At 45.2% G+C, this 25,966-nt stretch overlaps 1 protein-coding gene across 4 annotated transcripts in view; it reads left to right on the top strand.

Annotated features, from left to right (window-relative positions):
• The first annotated feature begins 272 nt into the window (after positions 1-272).
• The window catches only part of ASXL1 (ASXL transcriptional regulator 1), a 136,795-nt gene continuing 111,101 nt past the window's right edge, over positions 273-25,966 (top strand). For 2 of the 4 annotated variants that reach the window (XM_085619493.1, XM_085619489.1), the window contains exons 1-5: positions 925-1,953; positions 14,658-14,781; positions 15,088-15,185; positions 16,887-16,980; positions 17,444-17,578. In XM_085619493.1, coding sequence (XP_085475619.1) covers positions 1,744-1,953; positions 14,658-14,781; positions 15,088-15,185; positions 16,887-16,980; positions 17,444-17,578 — 661 coding nt within the window. In that variant the 5' untranslated portion in view covers positions 925-1,743. The other 2 variants (XM_085619490.1, XM_085619491.1) reach the window with 2 other exon arrangements.

Genomic DNA, 25,966 nt, shown 5'->3' with positions numbered 1-25,966 from the left:
TTCTAGGAAGATCTTGTGTGCATATTAGTGTGTAATGGTTAATATTTTTTTGTGGTTGTTGAACTGTGTCAGAGATACTGAGCGCGATGGCAGATGATGATGGCAGTATATGAAGTTTTGGGATGTTTGTGTCTTTTTAGGTTCTGGAGAATTATTCTGATGCACCGATGACCCCCAAACAGATCCTGCGTGTAATAGAAGTGGAAGGCTTGAAGGAGCTGAAGAAGATACGGTCAGTGTTTCAATTTGTGCTGTGACTCCCAGGGCCTACAATAGTGTTTCGTTAAGAGTCTAAAACAAGGGTGGACTTGCAATTGTTCTTAGAACGGTCATGCATATTGGCTTCCTAGATATTCTTTATAGTTTTTGTAGGGTTAGACTCTTGTAACTTTTGCACACCAGGCTTGTGATACTGGTTACAGTTCACTCTGTCAGGTTATTTGTGAGGGCGCACTACTAAATGACTAGCATCTGACTAAAGCAGTGTTAGGATTGCCTTCATGCTAGCGGTGATCAAAAGACTGCAAATCTGTTGCTTTCTCTACACATTTGAAGTGTTCAGGTCATGAAGTACTACTTTTCTCTGTTGATATTCATGAGTGAAGTTCCTACAAGCCATAAACTGCTAATGCTTTGTTTGAAATGACAGTGTTGCTTTTTTTTTTCTTTTTCAAATGGGGCTTGGTCATACCAACAGCCGGAGAGCACTCGGAGTTGAGATGGTGCTTAACTGTCTGAAGAGTACTCTGTTGATTCTGGAATTGTTTGCATCAGTGCCTAGAATCAGCACACATCACTTTCACTTGTTTGTCTCACAGATGCTTTTTGCAGTTTGGCTTATTAATTACTAACTATATATTTATTTTCCTTTTTTTGTTTTTTTCTGCCTGGAAAATGAATAGCAGGAAGAGGTAAGGAATTTGTTGAATGTTGATGAAGCATTGGGCCCTTTTTATACCATTTGGGTGTTGTGGTAGTATTCATTTAGACATTTTTATCCCTAGGTGCATTGACCTGGTTGGTAGTACCAACTCTCAATTACTTGGGCAGCTCTTTTTCAAAGGAGGATGCCTTGTTTTAGGACCTCTGTGGACTGGATTGGTTATACTAGTTTGAAAAGGGCAGACAATTCAGCGGGTTTTGATGGGTGTCCTCTTTATACTACTAAGATCTCCCAATGTGTTTGCTCAGTTGTGACTGCATAGGGTGGGTTTTGTAGTTTTCATCTCTCTCCCATTGATGTACTACTTTAATGTGCCCCACATGGAATGGCTGCTTAATAGTATATTTTTTATAACTGTCCTGATAGACTTTTAGTGGTTGGTTGTTTTAGGTTCTTGCTTATTGGGGGAGTAAACGCTGGAATAATTACTGCTAAATGGTAGGGAGGATTTTGTACCAACGCGAGCAGCTTTGGGGGCATCTGGTATCTCCCCAACTTGGCTGGGGGATGATAATTCCAGATATTGTGGTATTTACATTTAACCTTTGATGTGTTGTAGTGAATGTAGATTCCTGCTCAGAATGCTTGAGAAATTCTTATGACCTGTCCATGGGCTTATTGTGGGGTGATATTACTTGGCCACTACAGAGATGCAGGTCTGCCATCTTGCGTTTCAGTGAATGAGAGATGTTTGGCTTTTTGAATAAGGGACCTTTCATTGGCCTTGCAAGCCCCTTGGTCCTTTGGTTTTCTCATTGGGAGGAGTGGAGAGGAGCTTGTGGTCTTTCTGGAATCAGTAAATGTTTCTCATTCAACACCAAACGCTCCTTGGGTTTTCAGTTCTGGTTCCTTTCTGTAGTCCTGAATATTTTTCAGTCATTTGCTTGTTCCCTTTTTGTAGTGGTACCACTCCGCTCGCATGTCTGAATGCAATGTTGAATTCCAATTCTCAAGCTGGAGATTCCATCTTTTACAAGTTGCCAGGGCGCATCAGCATGTTCACTCTAAAGGTAAGTTTACAATATGAGGAGGGAAAGAAACACCCATTTTATGTTGGTCTCTTGTGGAAAAATTCTAGAATGTATGAAAGATAATGGCATAGATTTTTTTTTTTTTTTATGTGATCCTTTTGGAGTATGTTGAGCATGATCCAAGTGGGTTCCGAACTCTATTCAAAGTAGGAACCAAGACTTTACATTATAACTTGACTGAAAGCAGGAACTGTTCGTATCTGCAGCTTGTTATTTTTATTTCTTTTCAGTGGTGATATAGCTTATTACTTACGTAGCATACACATTAAAACTTTCCTGCTCTGAGTTATGCACCATATTAGAACCCCTTCGACCAACTTTCCACTTGTTTGTGTGTTAAGGGCCCTTGGTGACTGGAATTCTTTCCACCTCTGTCTTTTCCATGTTCTTTTCCATAACTGCAATCAGTGTGGAAGAATTAGCAGACGAAGATCAATGCTTTAAAAAAATGTTTTTTACAGATAACTTTGTGTTTATGCTTTTTTATCGCAAAAAGAATGTATTTTTTGGTTTTAGCCACGCGGGGTCCGCAGTTTATTGCTCACTTTGTAATTTCATAAACTTGCGGATCTTGGTTTCTGCAGTAGGGAACAAAGAACTGAAAGAAGCTCAAGATATGACAGTGCAGACTTCTCTGGTGCTGTGGAGCTTGTATTGTGCAGTAGTGTTTTTTTTTTTGTTTTTTTTTTAACCTTTATTTACACATCGAATATTGACAGTCATGGGCCTACAACCGCCCGGGCCGGCCGCTAATGTAGAGAAAACAACAATACAGCAGTTAAAAGAGCCGAAGCAAACCGCACACCTAACGGCTGCAGCCGCCCACAACTGAACATAGTATTTCAGAAAGGTTTCTTATTAACTTTTTACAAATAAAACACAAAAAGTAACTTACACCAGGCAAAAGAACTCCATTAACAGGGACTTGCTCTCTCATGGGCGGGGGACAACAGCGACAACTAAGCCAATTACACATTTATTTGCGTGAAAAAGGGCACTGGGGGCAGGAAGAGGCTCGGTCATCCCTCCCGCAAAGCCACCAGGAACATCAAAGTCAAGGGGACATCGTTACGTCTGGCTCGACTACCAAGGGGGGGGGGCGCAGATATCCCCCCGATAGGAATTCCAGGGACCCCACATCTTACTCCATGCCCTAGGCTTGCCTCTGGCCACGTAAACAGTCTTCTCTCGGAACATGTGCAGTAGTGTTTTTAAGGTGATCTCTTCAGTCCCCAAATTTGCTTGCAGTGATGTTGATAATAGGTTATAGTTTCGCCCAGTTTAATCAGCTTACATGCGTTTATAGCTTCCTTGGTAGGATGAACATCAGATCTTCCTACAGACATGGCTACCTATTGTCGCTAAAGAATCGGATCTCCTTGTAGTATCCATTATAGAAGCAGCAAGGAGAAATTTGTTTGGAAATGAGATGAAACCCCATATTTGAAGTCAAAAGTGCAGAGCCGATGCAGCTCTTGCTTCTTACTAGATTTGACTATAAACCTATATGTTTGGATTGGAATTGGTATAATTTACTGTCCATTTATAACCCTTATTTCTGTGTTTTGTTTATCCCTTGTGGAGTTAGAAATGCTGGAAACTAGTGTTTTATACATCAGCTGGTGTGATGCCGGAACTACAGTGTTTGAATGTGATTCATCGATCTTAGTGCTTTCTCGAGGTTTAGAAAGCAATGTATTTGGTAATGTCTTTTTAGATGTGGCTTCATAGCGCTGCCGTCTAAATCTAATGTTACCAATTCTTTGTGTCTAGCTTTGCCCATAAGAGTTACTTTCACTGTATATTGTTGGCTGTATAGTGTATCATGCTTGTTTCTAGGAGGCACCTCCATTAGAGTGATCAAGGGGCTATTTTACATCTCAAAAGTAAGCTTGATCATCACTGTATGTAACTTTCAGTTTTTTCGCCATTCTACTTTCTACAGATGGCTTTTTCAATGCAATAAAAAAAGAATGGTAACAGGCGTGGTTTTTATGTGCTAAACTTCATTTGTGTGTGCAATGGAAGTAGCATGCTATGCATGCTTTGGCACTATAAAGCCAGACCTTTATGCAGTATCCATGCTTGTTTCAGAGGTTTCCTGGCATCTGGACTTTTTAAAACCAGTTTGGCCCAACAGATAATTCTAGGGGGACTGGCTGAAGGAACAATTACTGATCAGCATTTGACCTAACAGCATGACTTATTTCTTGATTATCAATCTAACCCTCTGGTATAAACCATCCATAGCATAGTGTTAATATTTTCAAATGGGTAAATGGATATGGGTACTTGGTGTGAAATGCACTGAACAGCCAGATATTGGCAATGCTTTGTGGTCTTATTCACCAAGAGCATGGTTTTCTTTGAGCTGCCTTGAGCAATGCCATTTGCCTCCAAAGAGCTAAGATTTTTTTTACAAAGAAAAAAAACTCTGCTTGTATTCAGTGCCCATGAATGCTTTTAATGGTGCCACATTCATAGCCATATTTGTTGATGAGGTTTGTGTTATGGGAACAGTGTTTTATAAGCATTTTACAGTGTCTCCTAGTGAATATTGATACTGCAAAGTACTCTAGATTAAAAGCGTATCGAAGGGGATAAATGGATAATGGACCCGGGTGTATATGTGAAAAGCTCTTTGTTCGAGGCATATGAGCTGCAGATCACACACTTAAGGATAAGATCGCCATCTGGTGTTGGGCTTGGATGATTGCAGGTTGTTGTTGTCTTCGGAAGAAGTCTTTGGTCACGAGATTGGTGACTCCTCCCCTGGACAACAGTGCGCATGGGCATCCACTCCATTCTCAGATTGTTTTTTTCCGCCATTGGGTTCGGATGAACTTTTTCCGCTCCAGCAGAAAACTTATAGCAATCCCTACAACTCTCACAACTTCAAAACTCGACGTCAAACCATATCGGACCGACTCCGGACGCGGCTCATGGAAAGGACACCTTTTAAAAAATGCCCCCAAAGTGGAGCAAAGTTCCCTCATAGTGATCACCACGAGGTCTGTAATTTGTGCCTTTCACCAGACCACAACGAATCCAGCTGTCCAGCCTGCGCCGCATTCCGTTCGAAGAAAACCATCCGGGACCGGAGAGCTCTACGCCATATCATGGCCAAGCCGGTTCCGGAACCAGAAGACATCTTTGCACAGGACGTCCCTGACGATGACTCCGAAGATCTCCAAATCGTGTCCGAGGCCGACGATTCAGATCCGGGGCAGCCTGTGAGTACCAGCCCCCCTACCCCAACACCACCCAAAAAGACATTGGTCAAGACTCTGCCAACTGGGCCCAGTCGCGATCCAAAAACATCTTCTGAAGCCCCGCCCTCGGGTCCAGCTCCGAAGAAAAGTAGGCCTGCAGGTGGCTCGGGCTCGAGCAAACCTCACGTCATTGTGCCTTCGGCACCAAAGCAGGCTTCTGGACCGAAAAATCCATCGGACCCGAAATGTCACTCGGTCCCGGCATCTCTACCGGCACCGAACGTTCTTCGGCGCCGAAATCTCCACTGACCCCAAAGGGTTCGTCTGCACCGAAAAGCTCATCGGCACCCAAAACCTCTTCGGTGCCCCAACACGTCCATAAAGACCTGAAAAAGTCGGCACAACAGCCGCCTTCGGACACTGAGGAACTCTTTCGACCTGATCCTAAGCAACAATGGATTTACATAAGTCCAAAAACTGGACATGTCACAGCGGTGCCCTACAAGAAAAGAAAGCTGGACTCACCACCTCCTCCAGCACCTCCAAAGAAGGACTGTGCCACTTCACCCTTACGTCCTTCCTCTCCTACATTCCCTCCTATTCCACCCCCCCCCCACCGCCTGCACCTCTACCATCTCCTTCTCATACACCACCTCCACAGGATGATGATGATTTTGGGGGAGGGGGAGACCCAGATTTCTTAACTTATCCCACTGATCCCTTTACACTCCCGGACACAGCACCAGTAGATGACTGGACTTATCCTATGCCTGATGTGCCTGACCCCGCTCCATACCCCTCAAAACCCTCCCCTCCTGATGACCATTTAGGGTTCGGTCCGCTTATTAACAGAGCAGCGTCGTTTCATGGTGTCACCATGCACACCGACACTCCTGAGGAGGATTTTCTACTTGACACTTTTGAGCAGTCCCAGACTTTTGAGCAGTCCCACATTCTACCCATGATTAAGGGAGTGATAAAGCATGCCAATGAGGTTTTTAAAGACCCTGTCAGGGCCAGGGTCCTCAACCCCAGAATAGAGAAACTACAGACCAGCGCCACAAGATCCTGCGAAAGGGTTGCCGCTCAAGCGGCTAACCACTGGCGTATCGCAAATACACAAGCCCTATTGGCTCGTTATGATAGCGCCCATTATGATCAACTGGAAGACATCTTGCAACACCTGCCTGAACCTTTCAAAACACAGGCCACTGACCTCATACAAGAAGGCAAACTATTATCCAATTCCTCCATTAAATGTGCATTAGACGCAGCGGACACCGCCTCTAGGGCAGTCAACACAAGCGTGTTGCTTAGACGCCACGCATGACTGCGCATTTCTGGCTTCAAGCCGGAAGTACAAACCTCCATTCTTGCTCAACCCTTTAATCAGGAGCAACTATTTGGCCCGGCAGTGGACACTGCCCTGGAAAAAATGAAGAAAGATAATGAAACTGCAAAATCTATGGGAGCATTGCAGTCTACTCAACCCAGAGGCTCCTTTCGTCGCTCCTTTTATAGAGGAGCTTCCAAAAATGTGGGAACAGATAACTCTTCCACCTTCAAAACATCAGGTCAAACATCCCCTAACAAAGGATATTTTAGAGGAGGGTATCGGGGAAACAATAATAAAGGCCGGGGACGGGGCAACAACAACACCCGTTCCTCTACAGCCACCAAACAGTGACTTGCCACCACTCCCCCCAGACCATTCCACTCCGGTCGGGGGCAGACTTCAACAGTTCCTACCTGTCTGGAATACCATCACTACAGACAGGTGGGTAAGACAAATTATCCAATATGGCTACTGCCTCGAACTCATAAACCCGCCCCCAAACATACCACCCAGACACCGTCCCATGACGTCTCACCACCTCACGCTCCTCAAACAGGAAATACAGTCTTTGCTTCAGAAAAACGCAATAGAACCTGTTCCACTACAGCATTAGGGCACAGGAGTATATTCCCTATACTTCCTCATTCCCAAAAAGGACAAAACCTTAAGACCCATACTGGAACTCCGACTACTGAACCAGTACATACAATCAGATCATTTCCACATAATCACTCTCCAACAGGTCCTTCCATTACTTCAACAAGGAGACTTCCTTGCCACATTAGACCTCAAGGACGCATATTTTCACATCCCTATGCATCCCGCTCACAGGAAGTATCTACGATTCGTGGTAGACGGTCAACACTATCAGTTTACAGTTCTCCCATTCGGAGTAACAACTCCACCAAGGGTGTTCACAAAGTGCTTGGCAGTTGTGGCAGCATATCTCAGGAGACAACAAATCCACGTCTTCCCCTATCTGGACGACTGGCTCATAAAAGCCAATACTCTAGACAAATGCGTTCACCACACCCACCGCACTATTCAAACCCTGCACGACTTGGGATTTACCATCAACTATCCCAAATCTCAACTACAACCCTCCCAAGTACAGCAATACCTGGGAGCCACCATAGCCACAGCCAAAGCCGTAGCTTATCCCAGCATAGCTAGGATAGCCAACATACAAAGTTTGATCGAAACATTTCAAACACAACACTCTCTCCCCGCAAGAGTGTTCATGCAACTCTTAGGCATGATGGCGTCATGTATCTCCATAGTACCCTACGCACGCCTTCAAATGCGTCCCTTACAGGAATGTCTAGCACAACAGTGGAATCGGGCCCACGGACAACTTACCGATCTGGTGTTGGTGGACAGCCGCTCACTTCGCTCACTGAAATGGTGGAACACCATCAACCTGTCCAAAGGGCGGCCGTTCTTGGAGCCCCTTCCACAAGTTGTGCTGACCACAGACGCATCTCTCATCGGGTGGGGAGCCCACCTCCTTCAACACACCACTCGGGGACGGTGGGCCACTCAACAAAAACAGTTCCACATCAATCACCTAGAACTTCTAGCGGTGTTCCTAGCACTGAAATCCTTCCAAGTGCGTCTCCAAAACAAAACTGTCCTCATCCGCACGGACAACATGACCACAATGTTTTACATACAGAAACCAGGAGGGACACATTCTCTACAACTGTCCCAACTGGCGCAACAAATTTGGAGATGGGCAATTCCCCGGAACATCTACCTGCTAGCAGAACACCTCCCAGGAGTTCAGAACCAGGTGGCCGACCTCTTAAGTCGCCACACGCAACAGATACACAAATGGGAACTACACCCCAAAGTCTTACTCCCATTCTTCCAAAAGTGGGGACAACCAGACATAGACCTGTTCGCCACACCAGAAAACGCAAAATGCCCAACCTTCGCCGCCAGGTACCCACACCCGCGATCGAAGGGCAATGCAATATGGATGAACTGGTCAGGCAGATTTGCGTACGCTTTTCCGCCTCTCCCTCTCATTCCATTTGTGGTACGCAAACTGAAACAACAGTCGCTGACACTCATCCTAGTGGCTCCCACTTGGGCACGTCAACCCTGGTTCACCACACTTTTGGAACTATCGCTAGTTCCACATCAAAAACTGCATCTCTCCCCGGTTCTCTTAACCCAGAACGATGGAGAAATCAGACACCCAGATCCTCAAACACTGAACTTGGCAATCTGGCTCCTGAAGTCTTAGAGTTCGGGTACCTCAACCTTCCTCCAGACTGTATGCATATCATTAAAGAAGCCAGGAGACCTACTACTAGGGCATGCTATGCTGCAAAATGGAAACAATTTGCCATTTACTGCGCTACAACCACTGGATGCTTCCATCCAGAACATCATTTGCTATTTATTGCACTTGCAAAGATGCAATTTAGCGTATTCCTCTATACGTCTACATCTAGCGGCATTAGCAGCCTATTTGCAAAATAGACAACACCTGTCCCTCTTTAAGGTACCAACTATTAAAGCATTTATGGGGGGTCTTAAAAGAATCATTTCTCCAAGGTTCCCACCTTCCCCGGTGTGGAACCTTAATATTGTTCTAACAAGGCTCATGGGTCCACCATTTGAACCAATGCACAAATGCGAACTGCAGTTCCTAACATGGAAAGTGGCTTTCCTCATCGCAATCACATCCCTGCGAAGAGTAAGTGAAATACAAGCCTTAACTCTCGAAGAACCCTTCCTACAACTACATCGGAACAAAGTGGTTCTTAGGACGAATCCAAAATTCCTCCCTGAAGTTATTTCCCCTTTCCATCTAAACCAGTCTGTGGAACTGCCAGTCTTCTTCCCTAATCCAGACTCAGTAGCCGAGAGGGCACTTCATACCTTAGATGTTAAAAGAGCCTTGCTCTATTACATCGACAGAACCAAACCCTTTCGGAAAACCAAGCAAGTTTGTTGCTTTCGCTCCACCACACAAAGGCAACCCCATTTCCAAATCGGGTATCGCCAGATGGATAGTCAAATGTATCCAAATATGTTACCAAAAAGCTAAACATATTCTTACTGTTCCTCCTAGGGCGCACTCCACGCGTAAAATAGGGGCCTCTATGGCATTCTTAGGGAACATCCCCTTAGAAGACATTTGCAAAGCAGCCACATGGTCTACTACACACACCTTCACTAAGCATTACTGTGTTGATGTGCAATCCAAACAACAAGCTTCAGTAGGCCAAGCTGTCCTAAAAACTCTATTCCAAACTGCTGCAACTGATACAGGTGACCACCGTTAGGGGAGGCACTGCTATATAGTCTATCCTTAGTGTGTGATCTGCAGCTCATATGCCTCGAACAGAATATGCTACTTACCAGTATGCATCTGTTCTTGGCATGTAGAGCTGCAGAGCCACACACGCCCACCCGCCTCCCCGGGACCTGTATCTGTTCCAGCATTGTCTTAATTAGACACTACACATGGACATCCTTTCTCTTTACTTCTTACACACTCCATCATTTCCCATCGTGGATGCCCATGCGCACTGTTGTCCAGGGGAGGAGTCACCAATCTCGTGACCAAAGACTACTTCCGAAGACGACGACAACCTGCAATCATCCGAGCCCAACACCAGATGGCGATCTTCTCCTTAGTGTGTGGCTCTGCAGCTCTACATGCCAAGAACAGATGCATACTGGTAAGTAGCATATTCCTTACAAGCCCTAAGCACCAACATCTCACAGGATCCACGGCCACATCATACAAGAAACTGGGCTGGAACAAGAAAACACCAGCAATACCACTCTGAGTCAGAACAACTTGGTAGACTGAGCACCTGCCCGGGATTCGATAGATGGGACACAATTCGCATCTCGTCAGTGGGTGATCCGTGGAAAAGGGATGGGTTGATCTCGTTCACTAAGCTCCAGCGGAGTTTCAACTGGCAAACTCTGAAACTTTTAGGTATTTACAAATCAGTCATGCCCTTAAATCTGTTATCCCCAGCAGGGAGGCTCTCCCTGAAGCGCCCCCACTAGAAGACAGGCTGCTGATGGAGCCGATGACCCAGAAAGCAATATCCTTGACTTATCGGAAACTGGTGAACAACCGACCAGACCCACTCATACGCCTTAGACAGCAATGGGAGGCAGACGTAGGGGACTTGGAGGATGACGACTGCCAGGATGCGATGGCCTTCCCACGTAAAGTGGCTATTCCCATGAGACTCAGTGATCAACTGAAAGTACTACATAGATCGTATCTCTCAGCGGGGACCTTGGTCAAAATGAGGAAGAGAATAGATGCAGAATGTTCCCGGCACTGTACCCTAGAGGGATCGTTCTTTCACACGCTCTGGGAATGCCCTGCAATCAAACCCTATTTAGAGGGAATCCTATCCAGATTGAAAGATGTGGGTTGAAAAAGGATTCTCACCTCCCCACAGCTCTGTTTACTCAATATATGTTTGGGATGCTACTGACTTAACCCACACTGAACAATCCTGGGTCCCCTTGGGTTTGGCCTTAGCCAAACGGAACATCGCCCAGAAATGGGGAGCAGGGGACATACCTTTGTTGGGGAAATGGTAGACAGACCTGGTTAGTTCTGTGATCGCAGAAAAAGATGTATTTAAAAATGGAGGATGCTGGAGGAAATGGGGCCGAAAGAGGGCCAAATGTAATACGTATAGGGATAGAATTTGTATCTCTCCCACCGTTGGACTGCTCAGGGGGAGGGATGGGGCGGTTGGGAGGAGGAACGCCCAAGCAAGATCATTTGTAACCCAGGACCCAATGATACAAAATGTATTGTACACTACCTCTTGAATTTGAGATCTGTCGTGCTCACTGTTGTAAGGACGAGCTTTTTCATTCTAATAAAAGGTTTTTTTAAGTATCGAAGGGCCATAAAACAAAGACACAACAAAACAGTAGGTCCCAACGGGAATTCTTTAAGTTGGGTATAACTTAGTGCCCGATTATCACAAATTAAAAAAAACACTCAAATGAATATCTGGTTTGTTTATATAAAAATAAATCACTTTCTTAGACAAATTAATTCATGTGACACAGACGCTCCACAGACGCTCCACAGACGCTCCACAGACGCTCCACAGTGAGCGGAAAGTAGGTGTAGATAGGGGCGCTCCTGGATAGATCAGAGAAGAATAAGGGTTAAATCATATATAGTGTAAACAATGGTTTCAGATTAAGACCGCCGACTATATTGTTTCTAATTCGGCCACAAGTCATTAGATACACTTTATGAAAGCCGTGTTTATCTGAATGTGGAGCAGTTTTCAGTCACGGCCATAGGGGTTGAAATGTCGACATTTCAACCCCAAAAAGAGCGAAGGCCATTGGAACATTGTAGTGGGGTCTTCTTCCGGACAGAAGGGGAGCAATCTGAAAAAGGGCAGGGACACCAATCAATATCTAGAACCCTTGTGGAAGACGGTGCTAACGGGTACAGAAAAGTGTGGCGCGGTGTCTCACCTTAAGCCCACTGTCTAGTTACATGTGGAGCAATTGTAGGAATGGGCTAGGTAGCTCCAATGAGGAAGAAGGACCTCATCAGGATCCAGATCATAGGTGTGCTAGAAATTAATTGCACATCTGGGATTAGGAAAGACTCAAAAGACAGCTGAGGCACTTCTGAAAAACAATAGAAACTGGGTAATAGTGTGTGTAACTTACCCACACGATATCTATGGTACTTGGATTGGGATAATTATGGACTGGGTACTTCAAATCCGAGATTCCAATTTAGTCGGCTTAAGTTATTCTAAAAAATAAATAAAAAGCATCCCAGCTGAGCAGGGCAACCCCAATAGATGAAGGGTAGGAAAGGCTGGCGAAAGATCATGCAAATTTAACTTGTTTATGTGGTTGTAACCGCAGCGTCTCGCATCTGTGCGAGTGGGCCGGTAGCAATGTCTGAAATAGAGTGAGTAAAGTGCCCATGTGGTCAGACCAGGAGGACAGACGCTGACTGCTGTCTGTCTCCACGACAGTGCGTGTGAGCGTGTTGAACTGACTGTGAGAAAGGAAAAGAAACCGGGTGTTTGGAAAACACAGCTTGTGGTGCAAATTGTATTTGGAATGGCGGACATGGAAAAATCTGGGTGCCCGACAAGGCGGAACACCTGTCATTGGATATGCACAATGCATAATTAGAGAATCTTTAAAAACAATGGGCAACAGATACAAAACCTCATGTAGTGAAAACATTTGTAAAACAATAGTACAGACAAAAGGCATATTCAAACATTTTGGACACAAGAACATTAACATCAATGTTAAAACACAAAAGTGAATGGCGATGTCAATAGATGGCCAGCTCATGACACTCCATCATTAAAAATTAGAGACTCAATTGCACAGCATATCTAAAGGTCTTTATGAATTACATTGTTGAGGAGTATGCCATATTAGGGACATGCGCAGCGTCCTCGTATTGAGTCGGATATGTAACGTAAAGAGGCATAATTGGCAAACAGTGGAAAAAGTCCCAGAAAAAGATAGAATTCCTCCAGTATTCAGGAGACACGGTTGTCTAGTAATTTTCTCATTCAGACCCTGGTTAACAGTATCCAAGAGGTGTATCCATTTACATTCACGCAAGTTTAGGATATCCACCAGATCTCCCCCTCTAGGACCCAAAGTAACCTTTTCTAAGACAAACCATCTGAGGCAGTACACTGGATGTTGAAGTGTGGCAAAATGTTCTACTATTGGGGCACCTTGGACCTTGCATCTAATGAGTCTACAGTGCTTTTGATTTGCGACTAGAGGGTGAGATCTGGTGGATATTGTAAACCTCTGGGATACTGTTAACCGGAGTTAGAATGAGGAAATTAATAGACAACTGGCTCTCCTCAATACTGGATGAATTCTGTCTCTTTCTGGGACTTTTTCCACTATTTCCCATTTATGACTCTTTACGTTAGATATCAGACTCGATAGGAGGACGCTGTGTAGGTCCCTAATATGGCATACTCATCAACAATGTAATTCATAGAGACCTTTAGATATGCTGTGCAATTGATTCTCTGTAATTTGTAATGGTGTCATGAGTTGGCCATCTATTGACATCGCCATTAACGTTTGTGTTTTAACATTGATGTTTTTATACCCATGCACAACATACTTGTCAGCTGGCATTCGGGCCCCGCATTTTCCCTTTCCAGTGCTCATTTACGCATTCGGAAGGGATAGAATATTCGGTGAATAGGATGCTGTGCTCTGAATTGAAAAGGGTTCACAAAGAACTCAGCCAGTTCTTTTGCTTGAGCCTTGATTGTTGCATTTTTTTTTCCATTTGTATAGTAATCATTCTGCTGTTAGTATGGCATAGCAGCCATTTGTATTGCACTCTTGTATGAGAGACTGCAAATGATGCAATTATATGCTAAATCGAAAACTTGGCGTGAAGGAAGTGCAGTGTTGGTAGAGCTGCAGGTGGTCTGCATTGTAACACAGCAAATATAGGTGTGGTCTGGTGTGATTTGTATGGGTTTTGCTGTCACAGCATCAGTGTTGTACGCCTAAAATGTGAGCATTTTAGGAGTTATGCTGAAGGAAAAGCTTCAATTAGCATTTTTTTTTTTTAATGTTTCGATTTCAGGATTTGACGATGGCGTTTCCAAAGGGTGTTGTGACAGATGGGATGATGAAAGTTAGTGGTGACAAGTGGAAGGTGAAAATTGACTAAGGTTTCAGGGGTTGAGATCAATGCTTTTGTGTTTTTCACTGACCTGGAGTTGATCGGGCTAGATGCTGGTTTTTCTGCATAATGGCTGGTGCATTTTATGGCACGGAGTTCATGTTTGAGTTTCTTGGACTATCAAGTGGGCTGGAAAAGAGGGAATTTTAATGTAAAATGTGACAACTGGTGACTAGGATGACCTAGATTGAGTGATAATTATATGGTCGAATATAATGGTTACAGTGGAAGGAACCTGCCCAGTGTGTTGTGGATAATTTAAATTTGAGGACAAAATGGGGGTATATGTTTTAGGACTTACTGTTTGCATATAGTGATTGGTGATATTTCTGATGTCTGCTGGGCTGATCTCCATTGTGATGCTGCATTGTAAAGTCAGTCCTGTGGGGTTTTGCCGGTTTCACCACAGAGGGATGCGCTGCAGTGGTCTCGAAGCCTTTCTTTGCCAGTGAGAGAGGAACAGGATGATACCCCAGATGGAGAAAGTTCTGGATCCAATGAAGCCAGCACGTTGAGCGGAGCTGATAATGATGGTGAGTATCTGCAGTGAACTTCTGCTAGCCACCTAGACATGGAGTCAGTTAGTGCTAACTTGTATTAATTAACCTACTGAATGAGCATGAAGTATGTACTACAGTAATGCTTGGTGTGTGTAAATGGATTGTTCGGGAAAGTTGATTGTGCGGTGGTATAATTAATTATTTAGTAATCCTAATCTGGCACATTTTAACAAGAGCCAGATGTCTGACCTAAAGTCTCTGGATTGCCCACTGGAAATTCACTTTGCAACAAAGTAAACTAATGCAGTAAGAACCTTACCTCTCATTCTTATTTTAAAGGGTCTCCTGAGGAAACGTCTTCAAATGCATCGTGTTCTAATGAGTTGCAGAGCAAACTGTTGGCTGTCACCAGGGAGAGCTGCAGGATTGCCTTACAGGTAAAACCTGGTGGAGGGACCAGTTATTGGGGCAGGAAACAATTTCACATGATACATACCTTACGTGTGCAGAAAAGCTATATAGGGGAAAACCCATAAGGATTTTTAGGAGGTTGTCATGGTGCTTCAATAGCAGTTTTTGCATGCTTGTGCAACCTCTAAGGTTGGTTATTAGTAAGAACTCTACTAATAGCTTGAAACACTTAGTGGTGCCTGGAAGTATGTTGAGGTTGTCTGGCTGTGGTGCTAAGGGGGTTGTTTTGGTGCACATGCTTAATATGAATCATTTTTGGTCAAATGTCAGTACTTTTTTTCTACATTCCAGCCGCCACAGGTGTTTGTTTTTCGTCTGCCTTGTTATTGGTTTTGTCAAAAAAGGTTTTGGCAGTCTTCATGTTTATTTCTGTGGGTGTGTAGAAAATAGATTTACAGAGACCTGGATTCAAAAATTGACTCAAGTGATCTGATGCATGGATTTTTTGTACTTCTGCATTTGACATGCTATTTATATTTTATACTGTGGCTGGTAAATGCCTTGTTTAATAAAGGTATTTTTTTTTTGTAGCAACATGTGATCGTTTTTGGTGTGCTGAGTTCAGTTTTAAAATGCCATTGAGGATTAGAAACCCCACATCTTATCTGCTCCATGTGTGTTATTTCTATTAAATACCCCTTTATAAAGGAGATTCATGTACCTCCTTTTGCTTGTATTGCTTGTAATTGTACAGGAGCAGTGTTTGCATAAATGCATTTGATATCATTTTTGTTATAAAAATGGAGAGAAAATACTCCCGGACTACCAATAACTCATTGCCATAATGTTGCTCTTGGGAAAGGTTCTATACAGCTGTGCTACCTACTTTAGCCATTAAAAAAATGGGGTGACCCAATAGTCAAGTACCTGGGTGTAAATGTGATACAAAAAACAATGGTCCTGGACCTATTATTAACAACCATGGCAATAGGCCCTTACTCAGTTATATCATTCACTTAGTTGAGAGCTAAAAGGAATATATTGGGTAACTCACAATATTAAATACAATATTTCAACATAAACAGCAAAAGAAGGCAACAACCAAAATCACCGTACATTTATTTTATACATTCTTTACCTTTATAGTTTATCGAGGTTGCTCCAGAGGGAACGTGCATGTAGCAAGGGTGCTGAAGGGTGAGTGAGTGAAAGAATACAGAACGTAGTGACATAAGAATTTAAATAAATGCACAAGGGGACCGGTTGTCAATCACCGTCCAATAGCTGGTCACGTTTCAAAGTATGTAAACTCAATTATACATTCGGAAATTAGACTAGAAACCAATTCTTAGTGTAGCACGTGAGGGAATTGCGTGTCCCAGGCAATTAAACTGGGGGCGTCAACGTTTCGACCCGTCTAAATGGCCTTCGTGCTAGACTTGTTCGTATGCCTAGAGAAAATAATAGGGGGTGATAAGGATGTTGCACTAAGATATTCTAATTACAGAGAGGAGCCTACAATTAGGCTTACCCTTGTGTTGCCTACTTTAAGCAGCTTTTCTAATAACGGACTGCGGTCTTTATTCCCGAGGCAAGTCCTGCGCTGTTTCTCGTATTAATTAATATACTTAACATTTCACTGTATGTAGAATTCATTTTCCTGTGCCCCACTTTAGTTTTTGATTTACTGGTAACACTTAGAATATTTGTATTCTCTTTCATTTTAGGAAATAAATCAGAAGAAAAGGACAGGTATGCTACTTCCTCGAGTTGTATTGACACCTCTGAAAGTGAATGGTGCTTGCTTGGAATCCTCGTCTGGTGAGTATGTTATATTGAATTACCTACGCTCTCAAAATAATGCCTTAATGTGAACTGGAATTCTGGGAATAGACTTTACTTCACTAACCAAGCTCTGATGAATCTGCAGTCCGTTTATTAATCAGTGTCCTCAATTAGAAGAGATTCCATGTTAGCGCTTTAGATGGTGGGCCTTCCATTGAGACCAGTTATAATGGGGCTCCTAGTCCAGGCTTTCAGAGGGGCATTAGCGGTCTTAAATGTGTAACTGTTAAGAGGAGGATGTCATCAAGTGAGCAAAGTGAGAGATTTGGTTGAACTATAGTCTTGCATGCATGCGGTCATGATGGACTGGAGCATAGGACAAAGGCCTACAATGGTCTGAATAGTTTAGTTCTTAGCAATGAGAGATTTTATACTGCACAGGACTTATTTTTCCTAGTGAATTTTTTAATTCACGTCTGACCAACAGATTTCTGTTCAGCTTTCACAGGCCGACGTGATGGTGAAACCAGTAGTTCTTCAAGCAGCTGCTCTTTAATCCTGACTGGGTCAAGCACAGCAGAACTATGCAGAAACCCTGTACAAAATTTGCAAAACATCGGGAAATCCATTCCAGGTGGGTTGGTAATTGTAAACTCCCCTTTGGGCTGTCCCTGCAGAATGTGAATGCTGACCGAGGCTCTCAAATTGTTTAAATCTATTGAGCTACTTGACCAAGTGCTGGCAAGTTGGCCGGTGACTCCCCCTCTCGTATGCCCTTTTTTTTTTTTTCCTAATCCTCTCAAATAGCATTTTCAAACACATTCAAATTTTGTAATTACACCTTCTGATGGAATTGCGGGTGATACGTTTGCCATTAAAGGCTTTCCTTCCTTCCCTTCTCCGTCAGTCGGTTGCGGTCCTGACGGACAACACTACCGCGATGTGGTACATCAAGAAACAGGGAGGTGTAGGGTTGTATCGTCTTTGTCGAGAGGCTCTTCGACTCTGGTACTGGGCTCAGAACCATCAGATGTGTGTTTGCAAATCATCTAGCCGGTGTGCTGAATGTTCGTGCGGACAGTCTCAGTCGGCGTTACTCTGCCGATCACGAGTGGCGGCTTCATCCGGAGGTGGACCATCACATCTTCCTGATGTGGGGGTCTCCTAGGTCGGACCCGTTTACCACCCAAGAGAACGTGCACTGCCCATTGTTGTGCAGTATCCGATGCAGGGAGCACTGGGGGACGTGTTTCAATTTAATTGGAGCTCACAACTCCTTTACGCGTTTCCTCCCATACCCTTGATTCCACGGGTTCGGAGGAAGATTTGCCAAGACCGGGCCCAAGTCATATTGATCGCCCCGGATTGGCCAAGAAGGGTGTGGTACACCGATCTACTTCACCTCTCATCGCACCCTCCGCTCCGTCTCCCTCTCAGCGCAGACCTCCTCTCGGAGTCGCAGGGGCAGGTTCTACACCCCCACCTCCAGAGCCTGCACCTTCATGCCTGGAGATTGAACAGGGCAACCGGAGTTCCTTCTCTCTTCCGCTGGACGTTGTGGATGTTACCTTATCATCCAGGCGACACTCCACAAAGTTGATTTATTCCTATAGATGGTTTAAGTTTGTTAAATAGTGTGGAGAGAGATCCATTGATCCTTTTAAAGGCCCACTTGTCGAATGTTCTTCCGTTTGCTCTTTCCTTGGCTCAGCAAGGTTGTGCTGTGGCCACGGTTAAGGGCTATTTGTCGCCCTTATCGGCTTTTCTGTGTCTGCCTGATCAGCCTTCTTTATTTAAGTCTCCTATTGTTTTGAGATTTATAAAGGGCCTTACCAATAGGTTTCCACCTACTCTTTGTTCTGTCCCAATGGGATCTAAATCTTGTTTTAACTTTCTTGATGGGTTCTCCATTTGAACCCTTTCATAGCTGTCTTTTGTCTTTTAAAACAGTAATTCTGGTGGCTATTACCTCAGCAAGGAGGGTGAGTGAGCTTCAAGCTCAGTTCAAAACCCCCGTTTTTGACCATACATGTTGAAAGGATGGTCCTCAGGACCAGGGCTGCTTTTCTGTCTAAGGTAGTTACTCTTTCATTTGGGACAGTCCATAACTCTTCCCGTGTTTTATCCTCTCCCTCACCCTTCCAAGGAGGAGGAGAGACTTCACCGCCTGGACCCTAAAAGAGCTGTGAGCTTTTATTTGGACAGGACAAAGGACTTGCATATGGATGATCCTCTCTTTGTGGGCTACGTTGGACGCATGAAAGGGAAGGCTGTGCACAAGCGCACTCTATCCAGATGGATCATCTTGTGCATCAAGATCTGCTATGTCCTTGCTGGTAAGGAGCCATCTGAGGGTATTAGAAGTCACTCTACTAGAGCGAAGTCTTCTACCTCTGTATTACCCAGAGGTGTTCCTGTGCTGGACATTTGTAAGGCAGCGACTTGGGCCTCCCTCCACACATTCGCAAAGCATTATTGCTTGGACTCCGAAGTGAGAAGGATGGGCCACTTTGTGCGTTCTGTTTTGCTGGACTTTTTGGTATAAGAAAGGTGGACACTCCTCCGGGAGTGGGACTGCTGTGGGAATCTATTCATAAGGTGAGGAATCCACAGGCAGATGTTTCCATCAGAAGAACAAGTTACTTCCCTTCGGTAACACTTTTTCTGGTGGATTCAGTATCTGCCGGTGGATTCCTCACTGACCCACCCTCACTGTTGTCCACCTTTGTATACCTTAAAGGATGCCTTGTTTGACAAGTTGTTTTACATTGTATCTTCTTTCTATCTGGTACATTTATAGGAAATGCTCATGTTCTTTAGCTTTCAATTTTGATTATGTACATTTGTTCGAATGTTGTGTGCTGTGTATACTTTGAATCTGTTGTCGGTTCGCCTCGGAGGCTTGGAAAAAATGGGTGGAACTGATGTCATCACGCTGACGAGGCTCTCTTATGGCTCTGGTGACGTCATGCGGAGTTGTGAGCGGAGCAGACGTCCTCGTCAGCGTGGAGAGCTAGGAAAAGATTCTTAAGGAATGCTGGTGCAGGGGAGATTCATAAGTTGAGGAATCCACAGGCAGATACTGTATCCACCAGAAAAAGCGTTACCAACGGTAAGTAACTTGTTCTTTATGGCTTTACATTCTTCGGCTGATGGATTTTCTCTACCGAAGTCCGTCGCGGTCAGGGCATCCCTTCGTGTAGAGGATGCAGGCAATTTTGTAAGGTCCAGAAGAGGTCAGCCAACGATGAAGTCAGGGTCTGAATCACTCGGGAAACTTCACTGGACAGGTAAGAGTCTCTGACTCAGGTGGTGGTGGGCATCTGGTGCAGAGTAGGCCAATGTCGCAGATATGCCTTGATCCAGAGTCTTTGAAGTTTTCCAGACAGGAATGCTGTACTCAGGAGAGCTGATCTTTGTTGAAAAGTGGCAGTCTTCCTTAGGTTCTTGAAGTCCCTGGCCACAGGACAGGCGTAGTTGTCTTCGCAGGGTCTTTGAGCAGGAGACCAGCCGGTAGGGCTGGGCCAAATAGTTTGTCTTCGAGTTTGGTAGCACGCGTTTTCTTCGCCGTCATCTTCTTGGGTCTCGGGAATCTGCGGATCAAGGTTCAGGGGTGTCCCCAAATACTGAAGTTAGGGGCTTTAATAGTATTGGCAGATGGTAGCCAACGTGCTACTTGCCTTTAGGGTGACTTTACCCTTTGAATGTCCCCACCCTTTGGGAAGGGGACATCCCCTAACCTGACTGGGTAGAATCCTTTCTTACAAGGTGGAGGATTTGCTTAGGAGGGGGGGGGGGTCACATTGGTCCAGGGCACCTTAGCGGTGGTCCTAGCAGAGAGGGGACATGCACTCCTGGCTACTAATTGTCCTGCTGACCTTGCAGCCAAAAGTGGGGCTTGGTTGGGGGTGGGGGGACATCTCCATTAGCTGGAGAAGCCCTAGTCAGCATAACAAAGGGCAGCAAGCCTTTAAGGCTCAACGCTCTGAATGCTATTCTGTTGCAGGGATTCTGCTTATGCACAGAACTATGCGCAGGAAACCAGGACCTCGGTGAATTGTGGTGTACCAAAAACTCACCCCAGAACCCGTTATCCGACCAGCATCAGTGTCCCATTCGTTATCCGAGGTTTAGCTAGGCGGTCCCAATGTATAGACAACCCAGAACAAGCGACTTAGTGTATTTCTCAGGAATGGTGGGAATCAGAAATACCTGTTCGTAATTATTCTCATCAGTCCACAACAGAATAAACAGACACGGTAAAGTTTAAAGAGTTTATTTTATAAACCTCGTGTCCTAAGATGCAGTACTTTGGCTAACATTAGCAGACAAATGATTAAAATCAAAACCATCAGTATAGTTACAATACCATATAAAATGAAAGGAGTAATCATACTAAAATGACAGTGGATCTCATCCACCTTCCTTTCCCTAGCAAACTAATAGTATTTATTATTAGACTAGTAAAAGGTCTCTAGGCTTGAATGGGGAACCCCATACCGTAAAGATCAGCTCTGTGAGATCACATCACAGGATCAGCTAGGCTCTGCTCCTGAGAAAGCTCTTCTTCCGAATGTAATGAAAACATGTAACACTGCAATATTAAAAGCACCCGACGTTCAGGTATTTGCAGCTGCGTGAGTGTTATGGCTAAATAGTGGGCCGATCAACCTGAACTCAACAACATGCACCGTCTAGCGACCCAGACTGTTTCTTTACACTATGTACAGACCAAGGTCGCTGCTCACTGTTTGGGATGTGAACAACAGACAGTTCTCATGTGAAGCAAAGTCGAGCAAGCATTTCTCAATTTAATAACATGTGACTACAGTGTCGTGTGCAAAAGCGGCAAGATGGCTTTCTAACATTTAACGTGGTTGTGCTAACTTAGCAATGTACATATATAGCTAACGATCTTCACTACAATTCCTGCTTGGGGAGGGGGTGGTTCCTGACCCATGAGAGCACAAGGGCTCCAAGCTCAGAAGGTCAGAAACATGTCTGTGTGCAGACCAGTCAGCTTCACACTAGAGAGTTGGTCGTTTTTCAGGGGGCGTCTCAAAGATGCCCTCCGAGTGCATTTTACAATAAATCCAACACTTGCATCAGTTTGTTTATTGTGCTGAGAAGTTTGATCCCAAACATAGCATTCAGTAAAGCCATCATGGAGCTGTGGAGTTCGCAATTACAACTTCCCATCCTATGTACTCAGTATGGCTTTACTGCACTTACAATATCTGTCAATGGATACAGACACTGTAGGGGCATATTGCTCATGCAGCTATGCACTCACCTGTGGTATAGTGCATCCTGCCTTAGGGCTGTGAGGCCTGCTAGATCGGTGACTTACCTAAGCCACAGGGTGTGGGTTGTGGGCATGGCACACAGTGATATGTGCCATGCCGACTCTGCCCCATTTAACTTTAGGAACACTTTGATTTTTTTTTTTTTTAAAGATTTCTTCCAACAAAAGTGTAACATTAAAATCTTTCAGATTTTTAGAAAAAGTGTTTTTCATTAACATGTCTCGCCTTGCTACATCAGATGATATCAGTGCCTTGAGATTTTTTTTAAGTGACAGTTTTCAAAATGAACATAGAAACAGTCATGCCTCCTCCGAACCTGGCAACAATGCCAATACTGAACTAAGAGGCAAGTCAGTGATCACAAGAAACCCTCTGGGTTGTTTTTATAGATGAACAAGATTTGAGTTTAATAACTCAGACATACGAGAAATGTAATACAGCGTATATCTTGACACCTGTATATCAAGGGGCTCTTTAAAAAAAAAAAAAAAAATCCGATTTTATTGGGTTTTCAGAGCTAATCAGAGTACACATTACAGCTCATGAGTATCATAGGACAGCATGAACGCTTGCATAATCAGTACATTCAGTCATCATTAAAATGAAATAACATAATATTCCCTCCCCCATGAGTCAGCACACCACCTCCCTTGTAATATTCAATTGTTCAATAATTAATGGGCTAAGCCGGTAGTTCTTGAGGTCACTCTGCTCCGCATGCAAGGCCAGCCCTAATCGCACTATATGAAGCATCTGATCCTGGACAGGATTTCTGCTGTCAAGTCACACTGGTCATCTGGGGGATCCCGCGGGGTGGCTCGCTGGGTGTCCCGCTCTGGACTAGTTAGGCTGTCTTCCAGCGCGTCCCAAGGTGAGGGACCCTCAATTTTGCCTATGCCCCTCTGTGCTTTTCGCAGGAGGACTCTCCCTTTGCAGCCCGCCCGCTTTATCAGCTCCCTCCTCCACACCAGTAGTCGTGGACCCCTTGCTGTCTTCCAATTCCTAGCTATCTCTCGTTTAGCAAGCATATATGCTAAGTCCTGAAATCTCCCTGTTCTCTTTGTCTTGGTAAGGTGAGGGAACCAACTCAGTAGGCAATGTCCTGGGGTGTTCGGGATCTCAATCCAAAGCAACCTCAGTCGTCTGTATGACTCCCTCCCAAAAGTGTGAATTGCGGTACACGCCCAGAACATATGAAGAATGTTGGCCCTTTCTTCTTAGCATTGGGGACAGGTTGCATCCGGTACTTGGAAGTACCTGCCTATGGGTTCGGGTGTCCAGTATGATCTGTGTAGCACATAATCATTTATACGTTTAAAACGAGCATTACTAGAGACCTTTGGCATTCGTTCCATAATCTTATCCCAGTCTTTTGTTCCAATGGGGGTACCCAGGTCATCCTCCCATCTAGCTCGCAGTATGAATAGGGGCAGATCTATAAAGGCATAAAACTGTTCTAATGGTACCCTCTGAGTGCTATATATTGGCAGCTCTGGGAAGATATGGGTTCAGTGGACCCACCCCAATGTTTCCTCATTGCCAATGTGAATGACCTTTGAAGAAGAAAATGCCCCTTGGGTAAGTTGAACTCCTTCCTACAGTCCTCAAACAGAAGCAGTTCTGAGCCCCTATACAGGTCTCCCACCTCTGTCGCCACTGTTCCCACCCATAAGGCCAGTCCCCGCCAAATCCCCCCCCCCCCCCCCCCCCCCCCCCCCCCCGTGCGGACGTGCATGCAGGAAATCCAAAGGTAGCTCCACGAAATATGGAATCTTAGTGTGTATTCTTTGCAATCCCCTGCTCCAGCACTTCGCTAGTGTATGGAACTCTGAGGAATCGTCTCACTCGAAGGAGAACCTGAAGGAGCTCCCGGAGTGGTGGCATAAGGGGACGGGGGTTTGTCCCAGATTGCGTCCCTGTCCCAGATTGTGTCTGTGCAATTCCCTGGATCAGCCACTGTAGTTGGGCCACTATGTAATATAGCTTGTAATCGGGGATTGTGAGGCCCCCCCTACCGCTGTCGGGCGGTTCATGGTGGCTAACGCCACTCTTTGGTGTCCTGATCCCCCAAATAAACTCTGTGCCAAGGGTTGTCAGTTCTCTGAGCTGGGCCTCTTGTATCCACAGGGGAAATGTTGTAAAAAATAAAATGGAGGAGCCGGGTGACAGCCCCCCATCTTCAAGAGAGCTATCTTTCCCATTACTGAGAGTGGAAGTGCCCCCCAAAAGGTCATGGAGGACCCCGGGGATTCAATTGCGCGCCCCACATTACCCTCCACCAGATCAGCTCTGTTGTGGTAGATCTGGGCCACCAGGTAAGTTGAGCACCGGGGTTCCCACTGCTCAATTGTCCGATACCCTGGTGAGTCTTCTCTTCGCACCAAGGGGAAGAGCTTGGATTTCTGCCAGGTGACCCGCAGCCCATACAACTGGCCAAACTCTTCCAACAGGTCTCTGGCCCCGTCAAATCCTCTTCTGTGTCATGCAAAAAGAGCAACATGTCATCTGCATATAGTGCAAGGTCTCCCTATTGCTAGATCTTTAATCGCCCTGCCAATTCTCGCACATGCTGCCAATGGTTCAATGGCAAAGAGCATTGAAGACTGGGCACCCCGGTCTCGTCCCTCGCTCCACTAGGCATCTCTCCGATATAGATCGGCGGTACTTACCCTGGCTGTCGGCCTGGTACACAGCAAATGCGTCTAGGCCACAACTCACTCTCCCAGTTCCATGCGCAGCATTACCTCGTAGAGGTAGTGCCATTCAGGTCTGTTGAAAACCTTTCAATATCGTCTGCAAATGCTGTTGCGTTGTCTCAGTCATAGTCACCAGCCTCGAATATTGGTCACCATATTTCGGTCTGGGTGTATCAGATGCAGCATATGGGCCAGAAGGCAGGTCGCCAGGATTTTGCTCATGATCTTTTAGGTAATATTAAGCATTGACAGGGACCTGTACGCTGAGCAATCGTGTGCAGGCTTGTTTGACTTCAGGATAGAAAACACCGCCTCCCTGGTGGTGTCTGGTAGGATACCAGCAGTTTTGGTTGCTCCGTATAGCTCAGTTAGTTTGGGTGCCAGTTCCGCTGAATAGATGGCACAGAAATCTGTCGAAGACAGTCAGTCCCCAGGGATCTTGCTCCGTGCCATATGTTTGATAGGTTTTTTTTTGTTGATAGCGTATAGTATTTCTTGCTGAGATGCATCTCCCCCCCCCCCCCCCCCCCCACCAGGGCTCTTGCCTCGTCCTCGTCCCCCCCCCCCCCAAAGGCGTCAAAGGCTCCTTATATATCTCGGACATGGTCTGCATTCCCCAGATTTTCCATGTAAGGAAGTTATACGTTGGGGAGCTTGCCATGGTCTAGGTCTTGTCGTCCAGCCATCACATGGTCTACTTCGTCGCCCACCCTCCCACGCACACTGGCTTGCCCATTGAGAGAAAACATATTGCAGTGATGTACAACTCCAAGAACCCCCTAAGGCAAACTCTCAGAACTGTAACCTATACCCCAACTCCCCTCCCCAGGACAAGCAGATTAGACCCCCCCCCCCCCACCCTCCAATCCAACATATAACAAGAAATGAATGTAATCGTGGAAGTTCACCCACTCCACGTCTAGTTCAGGGGAGTGATGTTGCAGCCCTCACGGTCAGCGAATCAGCCATCCAGCCTTTGTGGCCACTGAACCCCATCTCCCACGTTGTGCACAGCGTGTC

The sequence above is a fragment of the Triturus cristatus genome, chromosome 7, assembly GCF_964204655.1.
Source record: "Triturus cristatus chromosome 7, aTriCri1.1, whole genome shotgun sequence".
NCBI lineage: Eukaryota > Metazoa > Chordata > Amphibia > Caudata > Salamandridae > Triturus > Triturus cristatus.
The sequence above is the reverse complement of the archived record's forward strand: the minus strand, read 5'-3'. Positions and strand labels throughout refer to the sequence as shown.